This window comes from Erpetoichthys calabaricus, chromosome 3 (genome assembly GCF_900747795.2).
Source record: "Erpetoichthys calabaricus chromosome 3, fErpCal1.3, whole genome shotgun sequence".
NCBI classification, from domain to species: Eukaryota; Metazoa; Chordata; class Cladistia; order Polypteriformes; family Polypteridae; genus Erpetoichthys; species Erpetoichthys calabaricus.
The window spans coordinates 279,035,972-279,053,214 of record NC_041396.2 but is presented as its reverse complement, the minus strand read 5'-3'; the positions used below and the strand labels follow the sequence as shown (position 1 = coordinate 279,053,214).

Here is a 17,243-nt window from a genome sequence, read left to right as displayed (position 1 = left end):
AATGCACGCCGTAGACTACAACGGGCTTCTCACACAGCACAGGCAAATCGATTACAGCTCCAAAACAACACGTCCCAAATACTGGACATACAATGACGCGCCTCTCAAACGGCACAAGCAAAACATACACGTCACGGACATCAACAACAGACACCTGCTAAACGCTTGCGTTAGCTGACAACGCGTTCAATAATGAGTCCACTATTCAGGAAAATTCATTGGGATTAATGAATGTCATTTGCAATCATTGTCATTCACTTAACTTCCCTGAAGAAACAACTAGCAATACAAGTAATGAATTTACACGTTGTTCTCAAATGGGTCAAATTAGACTGCCTCCTTTACATTCATATCCTGAATATCCACAGAACCTTCTAACTAACGATGTACCTGAAAGTAAAAACTTTATGAACTGCATTAGATCCTACAAATCGCTATCCACTATGAACATAAACAGTAGCACTGCACGTGACATCCGTCTTGCAAAACTGTTAATTATTGATGAATGTACAATGTCATCCAGTCACTTACTCAACACCATTCATAAACTTCTACAAACGTTGATGAATAATAATATTCCCTTTGGAGGAAAGGTACTTTTATTAGGAGATTTTACACAGTGCTTAGCTATTGTTCCACATGCCATGCGCTCAGCTATTGTTCAGTGCACCTTAAAATACGTAGACAATTGGCATTGCTTTCAAAAGATTCAGTTAGTACAAAACATGCGATGTCCAGATCCAGATCATAACAATTGGTTATTAAAACTGGGAGATGGTACACTCACCAATACAGATAGACTTCACCCAGATATTATTACAATTCCTCAAGCCTTTATCTGCGACGACTTAGTTACAGAGAAGCAATCTCATTAGACCAAATGCCCCTTTTAACACAACGCACTATATTATGTCCAAAAAATATTAATGTGGAAAACATAAATACCCAAGTCATTGCATTACTTCCTGGAGAGACACAACTCTTTCTAAGCTCTGACAAAGTTGACTCTGATCACGACAATGACCATCTTCATTGACCTTACAAGTTCTGACCTGGAATTACCTTTTACACTTAAACGGCGTGTACAAAGAAATTTTCCAATAAACCTTTACACTGTGCCACACACTTTATTGTTTGCTTTCTATTTGCATCATCTACACCTTCACACTATTCTATATCTCATTCATACATCACGCTCTTTGTCATTTCCCAACACCAGGGGTTGGCGAGCGAAGCGAGCAGGGGGCGGAGCCCCCTAGTAAAGTTACAAATGGATGCTGTCAGAACAGTGAGTTTTGGCGTCATTTTAGTGGAATAGGGACAAGGGTCATGTACTACATTTCATTTTAAAAAATCAGTTTCCTATTTTTAATGATACTAAGGCAGTATGCACAAATATGTCTGACACTGCAAAATCTGAAATTATGCTGTATGGGCTGGATAATTTTTTAAATGTGGTGCTGCTAAAAGCTGGGGGTTTTACATGGCAGGTCAGAGTTCAACTAGAACAATGTTGATGAAAACTGGAAATTAAGCCTAGCAAAGTCTAATGATATTTCAGAGAATCCAGGTGGTTGGAGGACCTGTAAACTACAGATGCCTTCCACACTTCTTTTAAAGTTGTTCCATGTGACTACAGTTATGTGTTACAAGGAAACAAAGCTTACCCTGAGGAAGCTTCCATTCTTGTCGCCCTGTTTGTATGGAGAGAACAGACAAGAACAGAAGGATCTACTGCACCAATATCCTTCATAATTTAGTACTTCAAGTAGATATCACAAGTCTACTTGAAAAACTCTGCGCTAAGTCATCACCTGCTGTCTCTGGAAGATGAAATGCAAGCCAAGATAAATCATAGGTACAATACTCCAAATGAGGCTACACTAGCATTATGAACCTTAGCCATAACCATCTAACTTCTGTAGACATATATGATAAAGCTAACAAATTCAGGACAGCTAGTATGACAAAAAGTATGTTTGCATGTGGGAGGTGACTAGTCCACACCAGTGCCTTCTCATGAGAGCTTTCAAACCGTCCAAATAACCAACATTTGGCAAAGTTACTCTAGACAAGGGCTAATAGTTAACAATTGTTCTGTTCTGTATTAGATTAACCAAGCCAAAATAGAAACCCATATTGTTAAGGGCCCTGTAACCTTAATGTTCCCCTTGAATCGAGAAATTTGTGCCCAGTTTAAATTTTATAGTGTTAAGGTGCTGAACCCAAGGCTGCATTCTAATACACATTGTAGCAACTCATCCATAATGTTCTCCTGAAACAAGCTTAAGGGGCTTGTGATAGCCACAGTCAATTCCTACTTATTGCATCTTAACTGGGGGATCTGATTAGCAAAAACACAGCAAGCATTTTAACATTTATCACCCAAAGTAGGATCTAAGCTGGATCTTTACTAAAATCCCACCAAGCTGATGACAGGGTGAGCCTGGGAGGTTTTAGTAGATGATAACTAGCAAAATACCACAGAAGGTATGCTATTCTCACTGTGTTTAGCCCCAGGGCTTGTGTCAATAAAAAAATTGCTTTTGATCACTCCCTCACAAACACCACTGAAATAGAGCCAAAGAATTTTCAGTCAGCTAATTAGAAACTTGAGGTTTCTGGTACAAAAGGAACAGAGGAAAAGCAGAACATGCCAGAGCAAATACAACCAGCACCGAACCCAAGACCAGCACCTGTTAAAGAGAAGACTGAAAAACTATACAGATGTAGGCATTTAGCACACATGTGGAGAAGTGGCCTGCAACAGCAACTCGATTTGCTAAACTTCAAACTGGGTCACTTCACACTCATCCCAAAAGGTCATGAAAACCGTTAATGCTGTCTACTCCAACTCTACTTTAGTTAATTAGAATTCTGTCAAGATCTCACCAGATGGCTTCTCCTCTGTAGCAGTCAGATATCCAAACTGCAGCCTGATGTTCCCTTTTAGAAACAGAGGACCAACAATAAGGGACTTCTCCAATTCAGCTTGTATAGATTGCACTAAAGAGATGGAGGCCAGCTTTTAGCTTTCCATATATATGGTAGACATTCTCCAAAGGCTACCTGCAATAGGCACCTACCACTCTTCCTCTGTTTTAATCTGACCTTCTCCAATCTCAGTCTAGGGAGGCCAGTAGCACAATTGGCATCAGAGCAGATACATACCTCATTACTGTCATTTACAGATATCCACCTTTAATAATAATAATAGTACATTTTATTTATATAGCGCCTTTCCCATGCTCAAGGCACCTTTAGGAAAGAGCGTGTGTCAGAACTCCATAGGCTACTAGGATTCTGAACTGGTTAGACCTGCATTAAGTTCTAGGCTCAGTGCAGTTACGTAGAAGCAGGCCTTGTTCAAGGAGTCAATGCCTGGGAAGCCAAAACCACCTTCAGAAGACATCCATTTAAAATGGTTTGTCTCAACACAGAGTCAACTTACTGACCTTGTCCCAAATCAGCCACACACCATAGAATCTGAAGGCATCGAGTACAAACTAAAGGGTAGATGTAGCAACTCTGAGAGTGATGAACAGGGAATTAGAGCCAGTCATGTAGTAAAACACCTGCAAAACAAGCAGGAGATCAGACAGCAGAGGTGCAACAGGAGCATCTGCCTTGGTGCAAGTGGCAGGTTTAGATTCCTCACTCATTGTTTTCAATGAAGGTGTATAACCTTCAGAACCATCTGGAGCTGATAAAGCCACACAGTTGTCCACAAGGAGCTGTAGAGGAACAAGGTTAGCGTTGTCATCAGATGCCTGCAGGTAGGTATAGGGTGTTGAAGGACCTTGGTCTACTCCAGTCACCTGTAGAGACAGCATTGTCTTAGACCTTGACTGAATCCTAGAGTAGACTGAAGCCTTTCTGCAGGACAACCTTTTAAAAGCAAAAATTGGAAAATTAATGCAATTGAAAAGCCTTACTGTTCGTTATAACCAGAGAGAATCCCAGAACATCCTGAGCATTTATGGTGTAGGTATATGGGACACAAGTGGGACTCAATGCATTACTGCTGACATTGTGGTTCCTACAAGGGAGAGAAGCAATTAAGAAGAGGCAGACGTTTTCTTTGTAAGATTTGCAAAATGGCTCTGCATTTGTGGCCATTGGGTCTTTCTAAAATGCAGAAAAGGCTTGGAAAGGCCACATTGCAAATCAGACTGGCTGGAACTAATGAAAAGCATGTCACCTGGGGTAAGGGCATTCAATCTGCACCACCACTACTACCGAACTGCTAGGTCTCTGATGCAAAATCTCACCGTAACGTTGCTGCCACATCCCTGCAGTGGAGCTACAATCACAAAGGCAGTGGATGTTTGGCTGGTCACTACACTTTCTCCTACTGTCAAGTTGGATGCCTCGACAGGATGCTGAGGATTGATAGTCACAATAATGTCCCACTCAGTTCACTGTGTAGATACCACTTCGGGCAACCTGCTCTTAGCTATGCTAAGCTCTCTTTCTGTATAACCACAACCTTGTTGGCTTTTGGAGGAAAGCCAGACCACCTATAACAAAAACCAGCAAGAAAAATCAAAATATATAGTAAGCAGCCAAAAACAAGAGCAGCAACAGCAACAGCATGAGTAACAACAATGACTAATGCACAGCTTTACACCCCCACGATTGGGAGAGCTAAAAAACTCAAAGTACTAAGAAATTAATCGCTGCTCCCAGTCCTCTTACCGCAACATAACTCGCCATGGCTGAACACTCAATAAGCATGTGTGCACACATCTGTCAGAAGTCATTTGTTTATTTATATACTAGGGGGCTCCGCCCCCTGCTCGCTTCGCTCGCCAACCCCTGGTGTTGGGAAATGACAAAGAGCGTGATGTATGAATGAGATATAGAATAGTGTGAAGGTGTAGATGATGCATATAGAAAGCAAACAATAAAGTGTGTGGCACAGTGTAAAGGTTTATTGGAAAATTTCTTTGTAAACGCCGTTTAAGTGTAAAAGGTAATTCCAGGCCAGAACTTGTAAGGTCAGTGAAGATGGTAATTATCGTGATCAGAGTCAACTTTGTCAGAGCTTAGAAAGAGTTGTGTCTCTCCAGGAAGTAATGCAATGACTTGGGTATTTATGTTTTACACATTCATATTTTTTGGACATAATATAGTGCGTTGTGTTAAAAGGGGCATTTGGTCTAATGAGATTGCTGTTCCAAATCTGTCTGTAACTAAGTCGTCGCAGATAAAGGCTTGAGGAATTGTAATAATATCTGGGTGAAGTCCATCTGTATTGGTGAGTGTACCATCTCCCAGTTGTAATAACCAATTGTTATGATCTGGATCTGGACATCGCATGTTTTGTACTAACTGTATCTTTTGAAAGCAATGCCAATTGTCTGCGTATTTTAAGGTGCACTGAACAATAGCTGAGCTCATGGCATGTGGAACAATAGCTAAGCACTGTCTAAAATCTTCTCCTAATAAAAGTACCTTTCATCGAAAGGGAATATTATTATTCATCAACGTTTGTAGAAGTTTATGAATGGTGTTGAGTAAGTGACTGGATGCCATTGTACATTCATCAATAATTAACAGTTTTGCAAGACGGATATCACGTGCAGTGCTACTGTTTATGTTCATAGTGGATACCGATTTGTAGGATCTAATGCAGTTCATAAAGTTTTTACTTTCAGGTACATCGTTAGTTAGAAGCTTCTGTAGATATTCAGGATATGAATGTAAAGGAGGCAGTCTAATTTGACCCTTTTGACAACAACGTGTAAATGTATTACTTGTATTGCCAGTTGTTTCTTCAGGGAAGTTAAGTGAATGACAATGATTGCAAACGACATTCATTAATCCGAATGAATTTTCCTGAATAGTGGACTCATTATTGAACGCGTTGTCAGCTAACTGGCGCAAGCGTTTAGCAGGTGTCTGTCGTTGATGTCCGTGACCTGTATGTTTTGCTTGTGCCGTTTGAGAGGCGCGTCGTTGTATGTCCAGTATTTGGGGGGATTTGTGGGGCGCCTGCGCAGTACGTCTTTTGCGTCCACGGCCCATTGCCGGATGTCCCTGCGTCCATCCGGTTTATCATTCTCGGTTAGTAATGTGGATACTTGCTGCTATTTCCATTAACAAACAGAGAGAAAATGGTTTCAAGTCAATACCAGGAGCACAGAAAAAAAAAACAAAAAGAATGAAGAAGCAGCTTGTGCTGATGTGCTCCACAAAAAATGTATAATGGATATTGGTGCGCTGATGGTGTCTTCAGGATGCCCATGAGTGCTGGTAAAAAGTATTGCCTTTGTGGAAGAAAAATTAGACTTAGGGGTCAGATAGTCATAAAGGGGTAATATAGTAATTGTCTTAATAATAAAAATTCTTTGCATTTATATAGTGCTTTTCTCACTACTCACAGCACTTAGCAATTGCAGGTTAAGGGCCTTGCTCAAGGGCCCAACAAAGCAGAGTCTCTTTTTGTCATTTTACGGGATTCGAACCGGCAACCTTCAAATTGCCGGTGCAGATCCCTAGCCTCAGAGCCATCACTCCACCAGTCTCAGAGTCACCACTCTTGGTGAGCTATCCAAAAATAAAATATAGCATATATCTTAGAAGTAGCATAAAGGGTTAGCAAGTAGTCTGAGCATATCAGGAAACCAGATAAAGGTCAAGTGAACAAGAAAGGACAAGAAGGTTCTACTGAGATGGTTAAAAAGTTGACTATCATGTACCCAGTGAGACTTGACAGGTCACGTACACAGGAACTCAAGAAATATTGGAAAGTATTTCAAGGACCAAGAATAGAGTAGAAACAATACTTTTATTTTGAAGAATGGGAACTGGTTACAAAACACCTCATGTCTGTTGAACCAATTAGAGTAAATGTCAGATAAATATGTATGCAAATTCAGTTATCAAAAACATACTGTAGCTCTTTGCTTGTATTCTGTGACCATTAGTCTCCTAGTAGATTGCTGTAATGGGAATGCTCCCTCTTCAAGTATTTGCTGAAGAGAAAATAAAAGATGCAACAGACAAGCTTCTTCTGCCAGCACCCATTACCAATCCCCTATCCCCATTGAACTTGAAGAAGAAGATAGAGGGAGAAGGAGAGAAAGAGCCTCCAAATGCTTTGATTTCAGTGGTACTCAGGGTGTGGATTCCTCAGTCACACCTTGACTTGATTGATCCAGTCCCATTATCTATGGCAGAAGTGAATCCTGACGATGGAGGGACTAGGTGACTGCACTGGGACCCTCTTTGCCCAAGGATGGTGTTCAAACTTGTGTGCTCACTGATGATACTAAGCTTTTTGCCTTCTAACTCCTGTTTGCTGATGTTACTTGAACATATCAAATGCCTTCCCAAATGACGCAGACGGTGACTGGATGGCTCCTCAACCAGTGAGGCACCTTTGATGGGTTTTGTTTTTCATCCCAACAGGATGTCTAGCACACCCTCCTCCAAGGAAAAGTGTTCGAGGGGTTTGGACGGTTTAGTAGTCGACCACTCAACCAGGCGGCAGGTTACACATTTCTTACTCCATCCATTCTTTTAAATACTGATTACAAGTGTCGACTACATCACGATATCAACAACATTGACAAGGAAGAGTTCCTCCTTGAGAGGAAAAGACTTCAAATTTTCATTGCTGTTACTGCTATTCGAGATAAAATAGAGGACCCCTTCAACTTTTGAAATGTATTGAAAAATTCAATCTCGGATATTCAGTTCCAAATATTGTAACACTTCTGCGAATTTTCCTCACAATTGCTATTAGTGGTGCTTGCTGTGAAAGACGTTTCTCCAAACTGAAACTTATAAAAAATTATTTAAGATGCCTTTGTAGATTTTGAACTGTGTTTTGAGTCATTGTCTTTTTGGAATATTCATCCAGCCCCTGCGTAACTTCAACTTTGTGATTGATGCTTGAACATTATCCTGAAGAATTTGTTGATATTGGGTTGAATTCATCCGAACCTCGACTTTAACAAGGGCCCCAGTCCCTAAACTAGCGTTTCTCAACCTTTAAGTATTTGCGACCCGAGTTTTCATAACAGTTTTAATCGCGCCCCCCTAACATTTTTTTGAAACCCTAATAAAATTTATTCCTATATTTTTTGCTGCCGATACACCGCTACAAGTTTAAAATTTCCCTACGAACAGTGAAATTACGCCATATACGGCAACATTCACACCTCCTTTTTTTGTTTTATGTTGCGCCCCACAGTTTGAGAACCGCTGCCCTGAACTAACCACACAGCCCCACAGCATAATGGAACCTCCATCAAATTTGACAGTAGGTAACAGGTGTTGTTCTTGGAATGCAGTGTTCTTCTTCCAACATACAAAGCGCTTTTTGTTATGACCAAATAACTCCATTTTTGTCTCATCACTCCAAAGCACTTTGTTCCTAAATGAATCTGGCTTGTCTAAATGAGCATTTGCATACAACAAGCGACTCTGTTTGTGGCGTGAGTGCAGAAAGGGCTTCTTTCTCATCACCCTGCCATACAGATGTTCTTTGTGCAAATTGCGCTGAATTGTACAACGATGTACAGATACACCATCTGCAGCAAGATGTTCTTACAGGTCTTTGGAGGTGATCTGTGGGTTGTCTGTAACCATTCTCACAATCCTGCACATATGCCACTCCTGTATTTTTCCTGGCCTGCCAGACCTGCATTTAAGAGCAACTGTGCCTGTGGCCTTCCATTTCCTGATTACATTCCTTACAGTTGAAACTGACAGTTTAAACCTCTGAGATAGCTTTTTGTAGCCTTCCCCTAAACCATGAGACTGAACGATCTTTGTTTTCAGATCTTTTGAAAATTGCTTTGAGGATCCCATGCTGTTACTCTTCAGAGGAGAGTCAAAGGGAGGCACAGCTTGCAATTGACCACCTTAGATACCTTTTCTCATGATTGGACACACATGTCTATGAAGTTCAAGGCTTAATGAGCTAATCCAACCAATTTGGTGTGGCAAGTAATCAGTATTGAGCAGTTACATGCATTCAAATCAGCAAAATTACAAGGGTACCCAAATTTTTGCCCAGCCAGTTTTTCACATTTGATTTAATTTCATACAACTAAATACTGTATCACCAAAAATCTTTGTTCGGAAAACTCCCCAGTACTCAGATGTTCCTAGGAAATGAAAGACATACCTCTGTTATATTTTTTGTTGAAAGTAGAGTCAATTATGATGCAGGTTGAGAGGGGTTCCCAAACTTTTTCATATGACTGTATTTGGCTAAGAAAGAACGTTACATTTATAGCAGCGAGAGAGAGCGGAGAGAGTGCATTTGCTCTGCACACTCCATGTGTTCTAAATTTGCCGTTGCAATTCCACAACTAATATTATTCAATACAAATGAAAGTATAGAGTGGTGTAAAAAAACGGATTTCAATTTTGACCTTAACTGAAATATTTACTTGTTTTTAAAGTTCTTGATTATGATGCTTTAAACAATTTTAATACAGACTGTTCAACAAAAGGATAACAAGAAAAACAAAAGAATATTTTATTTAAGGTAGTACTAGGGTGTTGTACCGTGTTAGCCATTATGAATGTAGAGAAAAGCCAAGCAAAATGACACCTTTTATTGGCTAACTAGAAAGATTACAATATGCAAGCTTTCGAGGCAACTCAGGCCCCTTCTTCAGGCAAGATGTAATCAGTAATTAATTTAAGGTAAAAATTTAGTTTTTAAATATTGGATTTATTTTTCTTAGTCTGATCCCATTTTTTATAAAATTGAAAACCGTTTAAGGTCTTATCTTTATTTGTAAATGAAGTCCATGCACCTATCCTTCTCCACGAAAATTCACGCTACTTTCTTTTAAAACTAAAGGAAAATAAGGAAGACTTTTACAAATCTTAATCTTCCATTTTGGCAGTCAGTCGGAACAAAAAATAAAAATAAACAGACTGCTGCAGTGCACTTGTCTTTGTGATATCGCTAACTTATTGGTGTGTAGAGCCTCTGCGTAGAAGACCAGCAGCAATGAGCACTTGTTTGGCTCACATGCGCCCCCTTTGGTGCAGCACGGAACTGTTTGCCTCACCTTGTGCCTTTTCACTACGGTTTTACGTCCGATCAGCATGACTAAATATGTCACACACATTAATTAAAGATAACCAGACTTTGGAAAGTTAGGGTGTATAATAAACGTGTCTGCAAACATTATATTGGAGGCATACAGAGAGACAGCAACAGGCACACGCCAATTGCATGCATCAACCCAGTCTGAGGTGAGGTGAGGCTCACTGCCGCGCCTCACATTTCACCTATTTGAACAGGAAATGTGCAAATTTAGCGATTTTGATGATAAAAATGATCAAAATTATTGAAGGAAACAAATTTATAGCACAGACCAGTGGAAAAATTTATTTTATGTTATCATTATTAGTTTTTTTTTTTTACTTATCATGATGCCTCCCCTGAAAGCACGTCCCTGTTCTCATGATATGCTCAAATGCCTGAACCATGGATGTACAGTAAGAAAAAATGCTCGAGATGGCGGTTCACTTATGACTTCTTCTATTTTTTTTCTTTTTGGGAGAGGATGGGTTACTTTGACAGGACATATCAATAAATGGACATGGCATACAATTTGTCTTTACTTAATAAAAAGTAGATCACAACAAATCTGAAGATGACAGCATAGAGGAATTATACAGAACTGGAACTTTCGCTGCTCACAGTAATGGTTCTCTAGCACGGTGGAGAGAGAAATCAGCAAAAAACACCAGAAATTGCCTGTCTGGTCCTGTTTATCGGCCTGAGTCTGTAGCAGTGAGTGAAGTAGATACTGTCGAATCGGAAATGTCTCAACTTCATGCAGTGTCGGCATTCTCATTTTTCTGAAAAAGAAAACATTATTAGTACATTATGGATCCATTCAAAATCCACAGCTAACAGGACAGCAACGCATTCGAGTAGGATAAAAGGACAGCGATGGTTGGAGCAATGTTTGATTTTAACACAGAAAACAAAACAAAAAAAAGTTTAAATTAGGCTGGTTAACAACGCAGCAGTAGCTTTCTGTTATAATTTGATAGGATAATAATTATCATGTGTACAAAGTACAGTGAAATTCTTACTTGCATGTGCTAATTAACATACAGCACATATTATGTTACTGCAGTGCAAATATTTTATGTTAGCATGGTAGTAGTCAGCAGTTTACCTGAATGTCTGGATGTATGATTGACAGAGACCTGTCACAATATGTATGTATAAATCTGAGGTTCACAAGCCGGGGAAGATTCAAGATGTCTGAGGCTCTGGCATCAGGATAATTAAAGGTCCTCACAGAGGTAAGTGGTCATTGGTGGATTGCACAGGGAGACAGCCTTTGACAGTGGAAGTGACAATTGGTGGGAAGACTAGCCGCGATAATTGCCAGTTGGTGTCTGTTATTTTAAAAAGCATCTCATGGCCATATCAGCAGGAAGGTGCTACTTCTCAAAGTACGAAATGTCATTGTTAAATAAGCGCACATTAATGGACTTAACTGTGATGTGGAGAGTGCCACAGTCTTTAGCTCCATGTCCGCTATAATATTTAAGATTTTTAAAGTTTTATACAAAAGGAAAATCTTACAAAAACATATGTGAAAGTTTTCCTGCTTACTGGTTATGAATTTTTTGCAGTGTTTTGATTTATGAATGTAAATATACAGTGTATTATTTTTATGACATTTTCATATTGCTGGAATATCGTATTGGGAAGCCCAAATTGTTATACGAATTGTGTTGTGGGATAAATATAATGTCTTACGCCTAGTCAATAAATGATTACTGTACTTAGAGTACTTAACAACTGAACTGAAAAAAGACTCTCCTTTACTATTTATTTATTTATTTTGTTTCCACTCGATTTTCCAGAAGTGGAAGGCGGTTTAGGAGCAGCAGCAGACTTGCCAGGAGTTTGACAATGGGACCTCAACTTTCTACAGTTGAGCAAACCGCCGCTTAAAGGCTCGCGATGGCGCGTGATTTGAAGATTTTTATACTAATAATATTTGAAGTTGTTGCTCCATATGAGTCACGCTTACGGATCATCATATGTTATAATAAACTGATCTGACAGAAACATCTTATAAGAGGGAGATTGCCAGTCTTTAGCTATATTGGGGTGTTAAACAACAGCTCAACAGACAAGCGTGTAAGAGTGATCGGCGTGACAGTAACATCCAAGACGTAGGGGCTGCATTTGAAAAAAAGATCAACTAGAAGACGGCTTGCATTTCCAAGGTTGAGAATCCCTGTTCTAAGCTTAAGCCATGATATTTAACTGTTTTAACTGTCTCTACCACTGCTGTTGATATTACCTTAGGCGCCCACTTGCATTTTGCCCTTCTTTCATTTTATTTTATTTTGTTTTATGAAGCTACTGGAAAACGCACATTAGACGAGGCAAACATCCGTCGAATATTCGAAAATCAGATGTTTCATTTTTTGGGATTTTTTGCTACAGGTGAACCCCTGGCGCCCCGAGAACCGCCCAATTGTTTATGTGGTTAATTAATGATGCTCAGCATTTACACAATTCAAGAAAACTGACATCGACCGTAAATAAAAATGCAAAAAAAAAAAGGAGGACGAAGAAGAAGAAAAGCCAAAACGCCCCCTTCCAGTCGACCTCCACTCGCCCGACTCCTCCGCCAGTTTCCCGCTCATCAGTTCTGATCTCAGACAGGTGCGTGCACACGTGCTTATGAAGCGCGCAGCCGCGGCGCGTTAACTGACGGTATAAGATGACTGCTGGGCGTATCAGACATCTTACTTTGAGTTTTCTGTTTGTTTCAGTATGGCGTGTAAAGCGATGCATCAGTTGCTGTTCCTTGTATATGGGTTGCTGACTTTCAATGTCGTTCCCGTGGCATTCGGTTACAGGCGGTCTGGCGTTCCTTTTAAAGTCCACAAGGCTGTGGTTATACAGAAAGAGAGTTTAGTCCAGCAGAGAGCGGGGTCGCCCGAAACGGTATCTGCACAATGCACGGAGTGGGATGTTATCGTGACCATCAACCCTGATCTGCTAGGCATTCAGCATCCTGTCCAGGCGTCCGATTTGTCAGTAGGAGGATGTGGCGTGACCAGCCAAACGCCAACTGCCTTTGTAATCGAAGCTCCGTTACAGGGATGTGGCAGCACCGTTATGGTGAGATTTTTGTATTAAAAACCGAGCAAAGTGGTGGTTTCTACCACATGGATCATTTGCTTATACTGAGCTTTGTTTTTGCGTTAAAATGCTGATCGATGATTATCCAAAATTATGTACCACTTCAGGTTTGTGTGTATATATATATATATATATATATATATATATATATATATATATATATATATATATAATTTTTTTTCGTTTTTTTTTTTTTTTAAATCGACTCGATTGGCTCTATGGTAAAATTTTTGGAGTTGTTCAAGGGGCCCTGTGTATGAGTGTGCAGGTGTAGGTGCCACTTAAGAGTTTAGCAACTCTCCTGCTACTAGTTGCTACTTGTTAGTGCTGTAACAGACTTCACTTTACCATGTTCAGAAACTACAGCATTTGATATGCTTGTTTACTGTTGCTTTTCTAGATGCTCACTGATGAAATGGTGTACACCTTCACCCTTGACTACATCCCCTCTCCTATTCCTGGAATTCCCATTATACGAACCAACCCAGCTGTGGTGCAGATAGAATGCCATTACCCCAGGTGAGATGCACAACAGACCTGCTAGAATCAAAGAAAAGCAATTGGGTCTTTCTGAAGCTCTGCATTTCTGGTCCGAGGGATCTGCAGTCTTATTTGACTTTCATTGTATTGAATTGTGGGTCTGCCTCTTCCTAACTGCTTGTCTCCCTTGCAGAAACCACAATGTCAGCAGTAATGCATTGAATCCCACTTGGGTCCCATATACCTCCACCATATCTGCTCAGGATGTTCTGGGATTCTCTTTGATTATAATGAACAGTAAGGCATGCGTTGTCATCTTTGGCTTTGAGTCCTCCCACTGCCTTCCTGCAGGATTACCTTCGATCACATCATAAAGGTAGTTTGCTCTGTCTGCAGGTGACTGGAGTGGACCAAGTTCCTCCAACATCTTCTATCTAGGTGACCTCATCAACCTGCAGGCATCTGTTGACAGCACTAACCATGTGCCTCTGCAGCTCTTTGTGGACAACTGTGTGGCTTCAGATGGTTCTGCCACAACGTACACCTTTGTTGGCAATAATGGGTGAGGAATCTAGACCGGACACTTGTCCCAAGGCAAATGCCTTTCTTATAGCTCTGATCTCCTGTCTGTTTTGCAGGTGCTTTACAGACAGCAAAGTGACTGGCTCCAATTCCCAGTTCATCACTCCCAGAATTGCTCCATCTATCCTCCAGTTTGAACTTGATGCCTTCAGGTTCTATGGTGTGGCTACAAGCTCAGTAAGTTGGCCCAAAACAGTATATTGATGTCAGGGCAACATCCTAGCATATCTTCATCTGATGTAAGGAAGTGGCTTCTGAATAGCATGCTTGGGTTTCTTGTATACTTTCAGGTCTTCATTACCTGTCGTCTGAAGGTGACTTTGGCTTCCCAGGCCATTGACAACTTGAACAAGGCCTGCACCTACATTACTGGACTGAGCCAGTAAGTTTCTGCAGGGTTAATTAGTTGAGAACCATAGTAGCCCATAGGATTCTGACAAACCTGCTTTCCTAAAGGTGGACATCTGTAGATGGCAGTAACCAGGTATGTAGCTGCTGTGATGCCAATTGTGCTACTGGCCAAAAAAGGAGGATTGAGATGGCAAGACGCAGACCAGGGAGGAGTGGTAGGTGTCTACTACAAGTAGCTTTTGGAGATGGTCCATTAGTACATGAATAGCTAAAGGCTACCCACCCTCTAGTAAAAACTACACCGGTTGAATGGGAGAAGACTCTTGTGGTTGGTCCCCTATTCCTGGAAGGGAAGCATCACCCTGCAGTATCTGAACATCTGACTGCTACAGAAGCCAAGCCAGCAGGTGAGGTCTGAATGCAATTTGCAAATAACAGGATTAAAAGGTAAAGCCAAGTTGTGGACTAAATGGCATTGTTAGCTTGGGTGTGAAGACGGATTTGTTAAACCAAGCTACTTTTTTCTGTGTGCCAAGACTAGTTGCATGATACTACCTTTCCTCTTTTACAGGCTCCTTTATGCTGGTCCTGGGTTCAATGCTAGTAGTTTTGGCTCTAACATGTTTTGCTTTTCTTCTGTACCTCTTGTACCAGAAACCTCAGATTTCTAATTAAACTGACTGAAATTTATTTGTATCTGGTTTAATGCATTTGGGGGTAAGTGATTGAGGGTTTCATGCAACCCCATGGAGGTGAACACCATGAGAATAGGAACTTCACTGTCCCATAATCCTGATGTTCTAGCCTGAAATGTTTTTGGGGGCCAAGATTGGCAAAAATCCCACTACTGACCACAGGCAGTACTTTGCTAATTTTGGAGATCCACCTCCACAACAGTGGGTAATACTATATTGGGTGTGGGTCTCCTTCCCTCCAAACATTGTATTTAAGCAGGTTGGGTGTTAATGAGTAGAAATTCAATGGATATTGAGAACTTTAACCTTGGTGAAAATCCAAATGATCAGGTGGCAAAAATGCATCTCGGAATGAGGCCTTGGGTCTAACAGCCCAACGCTGCACATTCAAAGGAGTACAAACCTCCCTTAATTTACACAATTGGTGTGATGTCCTGAACTAATGTGTCTGGCAAGAATAGTTTAGTTCTAGAATTGTCCAACAGCTAGTGTAATATGACCATGTATGCAGAGATTTGAAAGCTCTAGCTGTTGTCCCATCTGGGCCCTGCCCTCATGCAGACATGTCTGAGATGTTCAATGTGACTGAAGGCTCTGACCTGATGTGGAGTAAAGGTGACTGGAGGTTATGGTTCAGCTACATAATCCACTTGTGAGACCTCCGCTAGAGCATTGTGTACTTGACTGCTTAATCATGGCTTCTACAGGATTGTCCCAAAGTGTTCGGCCCAATTTTTATCTTTGTGTATTCAGTCTGCAACTTAAAACCAAAAAAGACCACTACCCATCAAATCTGTTGAAAAGCTCACTTTATCCATAGCTTTTAAATGGATCCACTGACATGTATCCTAATTAAAATTGATTTCTGAAAATTGGTAATACAGGTCAATAGACTATTTCAGATTTACTTGATCTTTTGAATTAAGTAAATGCTGTAATGGCCTGTCACCTGGTGGTTCCTCTTGCCAGGTCATCCCAGAAACCAGTGGTAGCTACAAAGCTGCTGTCTTCATCATTTTAATTGACTTTTCAGCCTGGGTGGGCTTTCTGTAAAACGCAAAGTTCCTGACCCTCTGATTCTGTTATCTGGCTCAAGAGCAAACTCTGGGCAATGATGTCTCTTCAAGGTCTCCGAGCATTTATAAAGTCAACTGACTTGAATTGTTAACTCTTGTATGAGGATTCCCAGCAAACCTGTTATCCTTTTGTGGTTGAGTACTTCACTCTGGTGGACGTGTCTCCTGTATAGTAATATACTATACATCCCACCAAGAAATTGGTCAAGCTTTTCTCATGTATAAATGCATTTTTGCACTGATTATATGGAGTATTGACAAATTGCAATATTAAAGGCAAGGAGTGAGGCTGCCATTGTGGCTTAGCCTCTGAAACAAAACTCAAGGGCTCTGCTTCAGTTTACTGTTCTGATTAGATCTATTTTTAACAACTTCAATAGATGTTGCATTTTATAATGCCATAAGTATATATTTGAAGTCATACTTGGAGGGGTTTATAGCCATATGTACTTGCTGTATAGACTGGATGAGTTCTCCCACAGACAAGTCACAGCTTGATTTTTACCACAATTTCTGGTATTTTGTCAGTCATATGAGTTGAAAGCAGAAATTGCATGCAACACCCAACCGAGAGTAACCATGGAGCTTTTTAATTTTTTTTTTTTTTTTTTTTTTTTGTATTGATTGTGACCACGTGGTAATACCAGAATTATTCTGAAGCAATGTTTGCACCGATTTGGTTTTTTGTATCTCACACCTTTATCTACGAGGGAGTGTTCGATCGGAAGAAAATGTGAAGCTGGTTTTAAATTAAACGTCAAAGTAGCGAAAGAAATTGGCTTTATTGTCTGTGATTCTATTTCTGGGCAAAAACATTTGGCTAAAGCATGATTTTATGATTAGAGATTCTGTCAATATGTGAATTAAGAATATGAAAAAAGGCATCAGATGTCC

The 17,243-nt window shown here is 40.4% G+C and overlaps 2 protein-coding genes and 1 long non-coding RNA gene across 12 annotated transcripts in view; 1 reads left to right on the top strand and 2 right to left on the bottom strand.

The window, feature by feature from the left end:
- The window catches only part of plscr3b (phospholipid scramblase 3b), a 482,910-nt gene that overhangs the window by 158,610 nt on the left and 307,057 nt on the right, over positions 1 to 17,243 (bottom strand). The gene's annotated exons all lie outside the window — the stretch shown is intronic.
- The window catches only part of LOC114649013 (zona pellucida sperm-binding protein 3-like), a 238,557-nt gene that overhangs the window by 184,183 nt on the left and 37,131 nt on the right, over positions 1 to 17,243 (top strand). Inside the window, exon 3 of one of the 9 annotated variants that reach the window (XM_051924879.1) lies at positions 13,839 to 13,942. The exons of 7 other annotated variants lie outside the window; for them this stretch is intronic. In XM_051924879.1, the coding sequence (XP_051780839.1) occupies positions 13,839 to 13,942 (104 nt within the window). Of the gene's footprint in view, positions 1 to 12,756; positions 13,145 to 13,838; positions 13,943 to 17,243 lie in introns of those variants that run through there. One more of the 9 variants, XM_051924889.1, reaches the window with a different exon arrangement.
- Positions 1 to 17,243, bottom strand: part of LOC127527164 (uncharacterized) — a 252,499-nt gene that overhangs the window by 199,170 nt on the left and 36,086 nt on the right. The gene's annotated exons all lie outside the window — the stretch shown is intronic.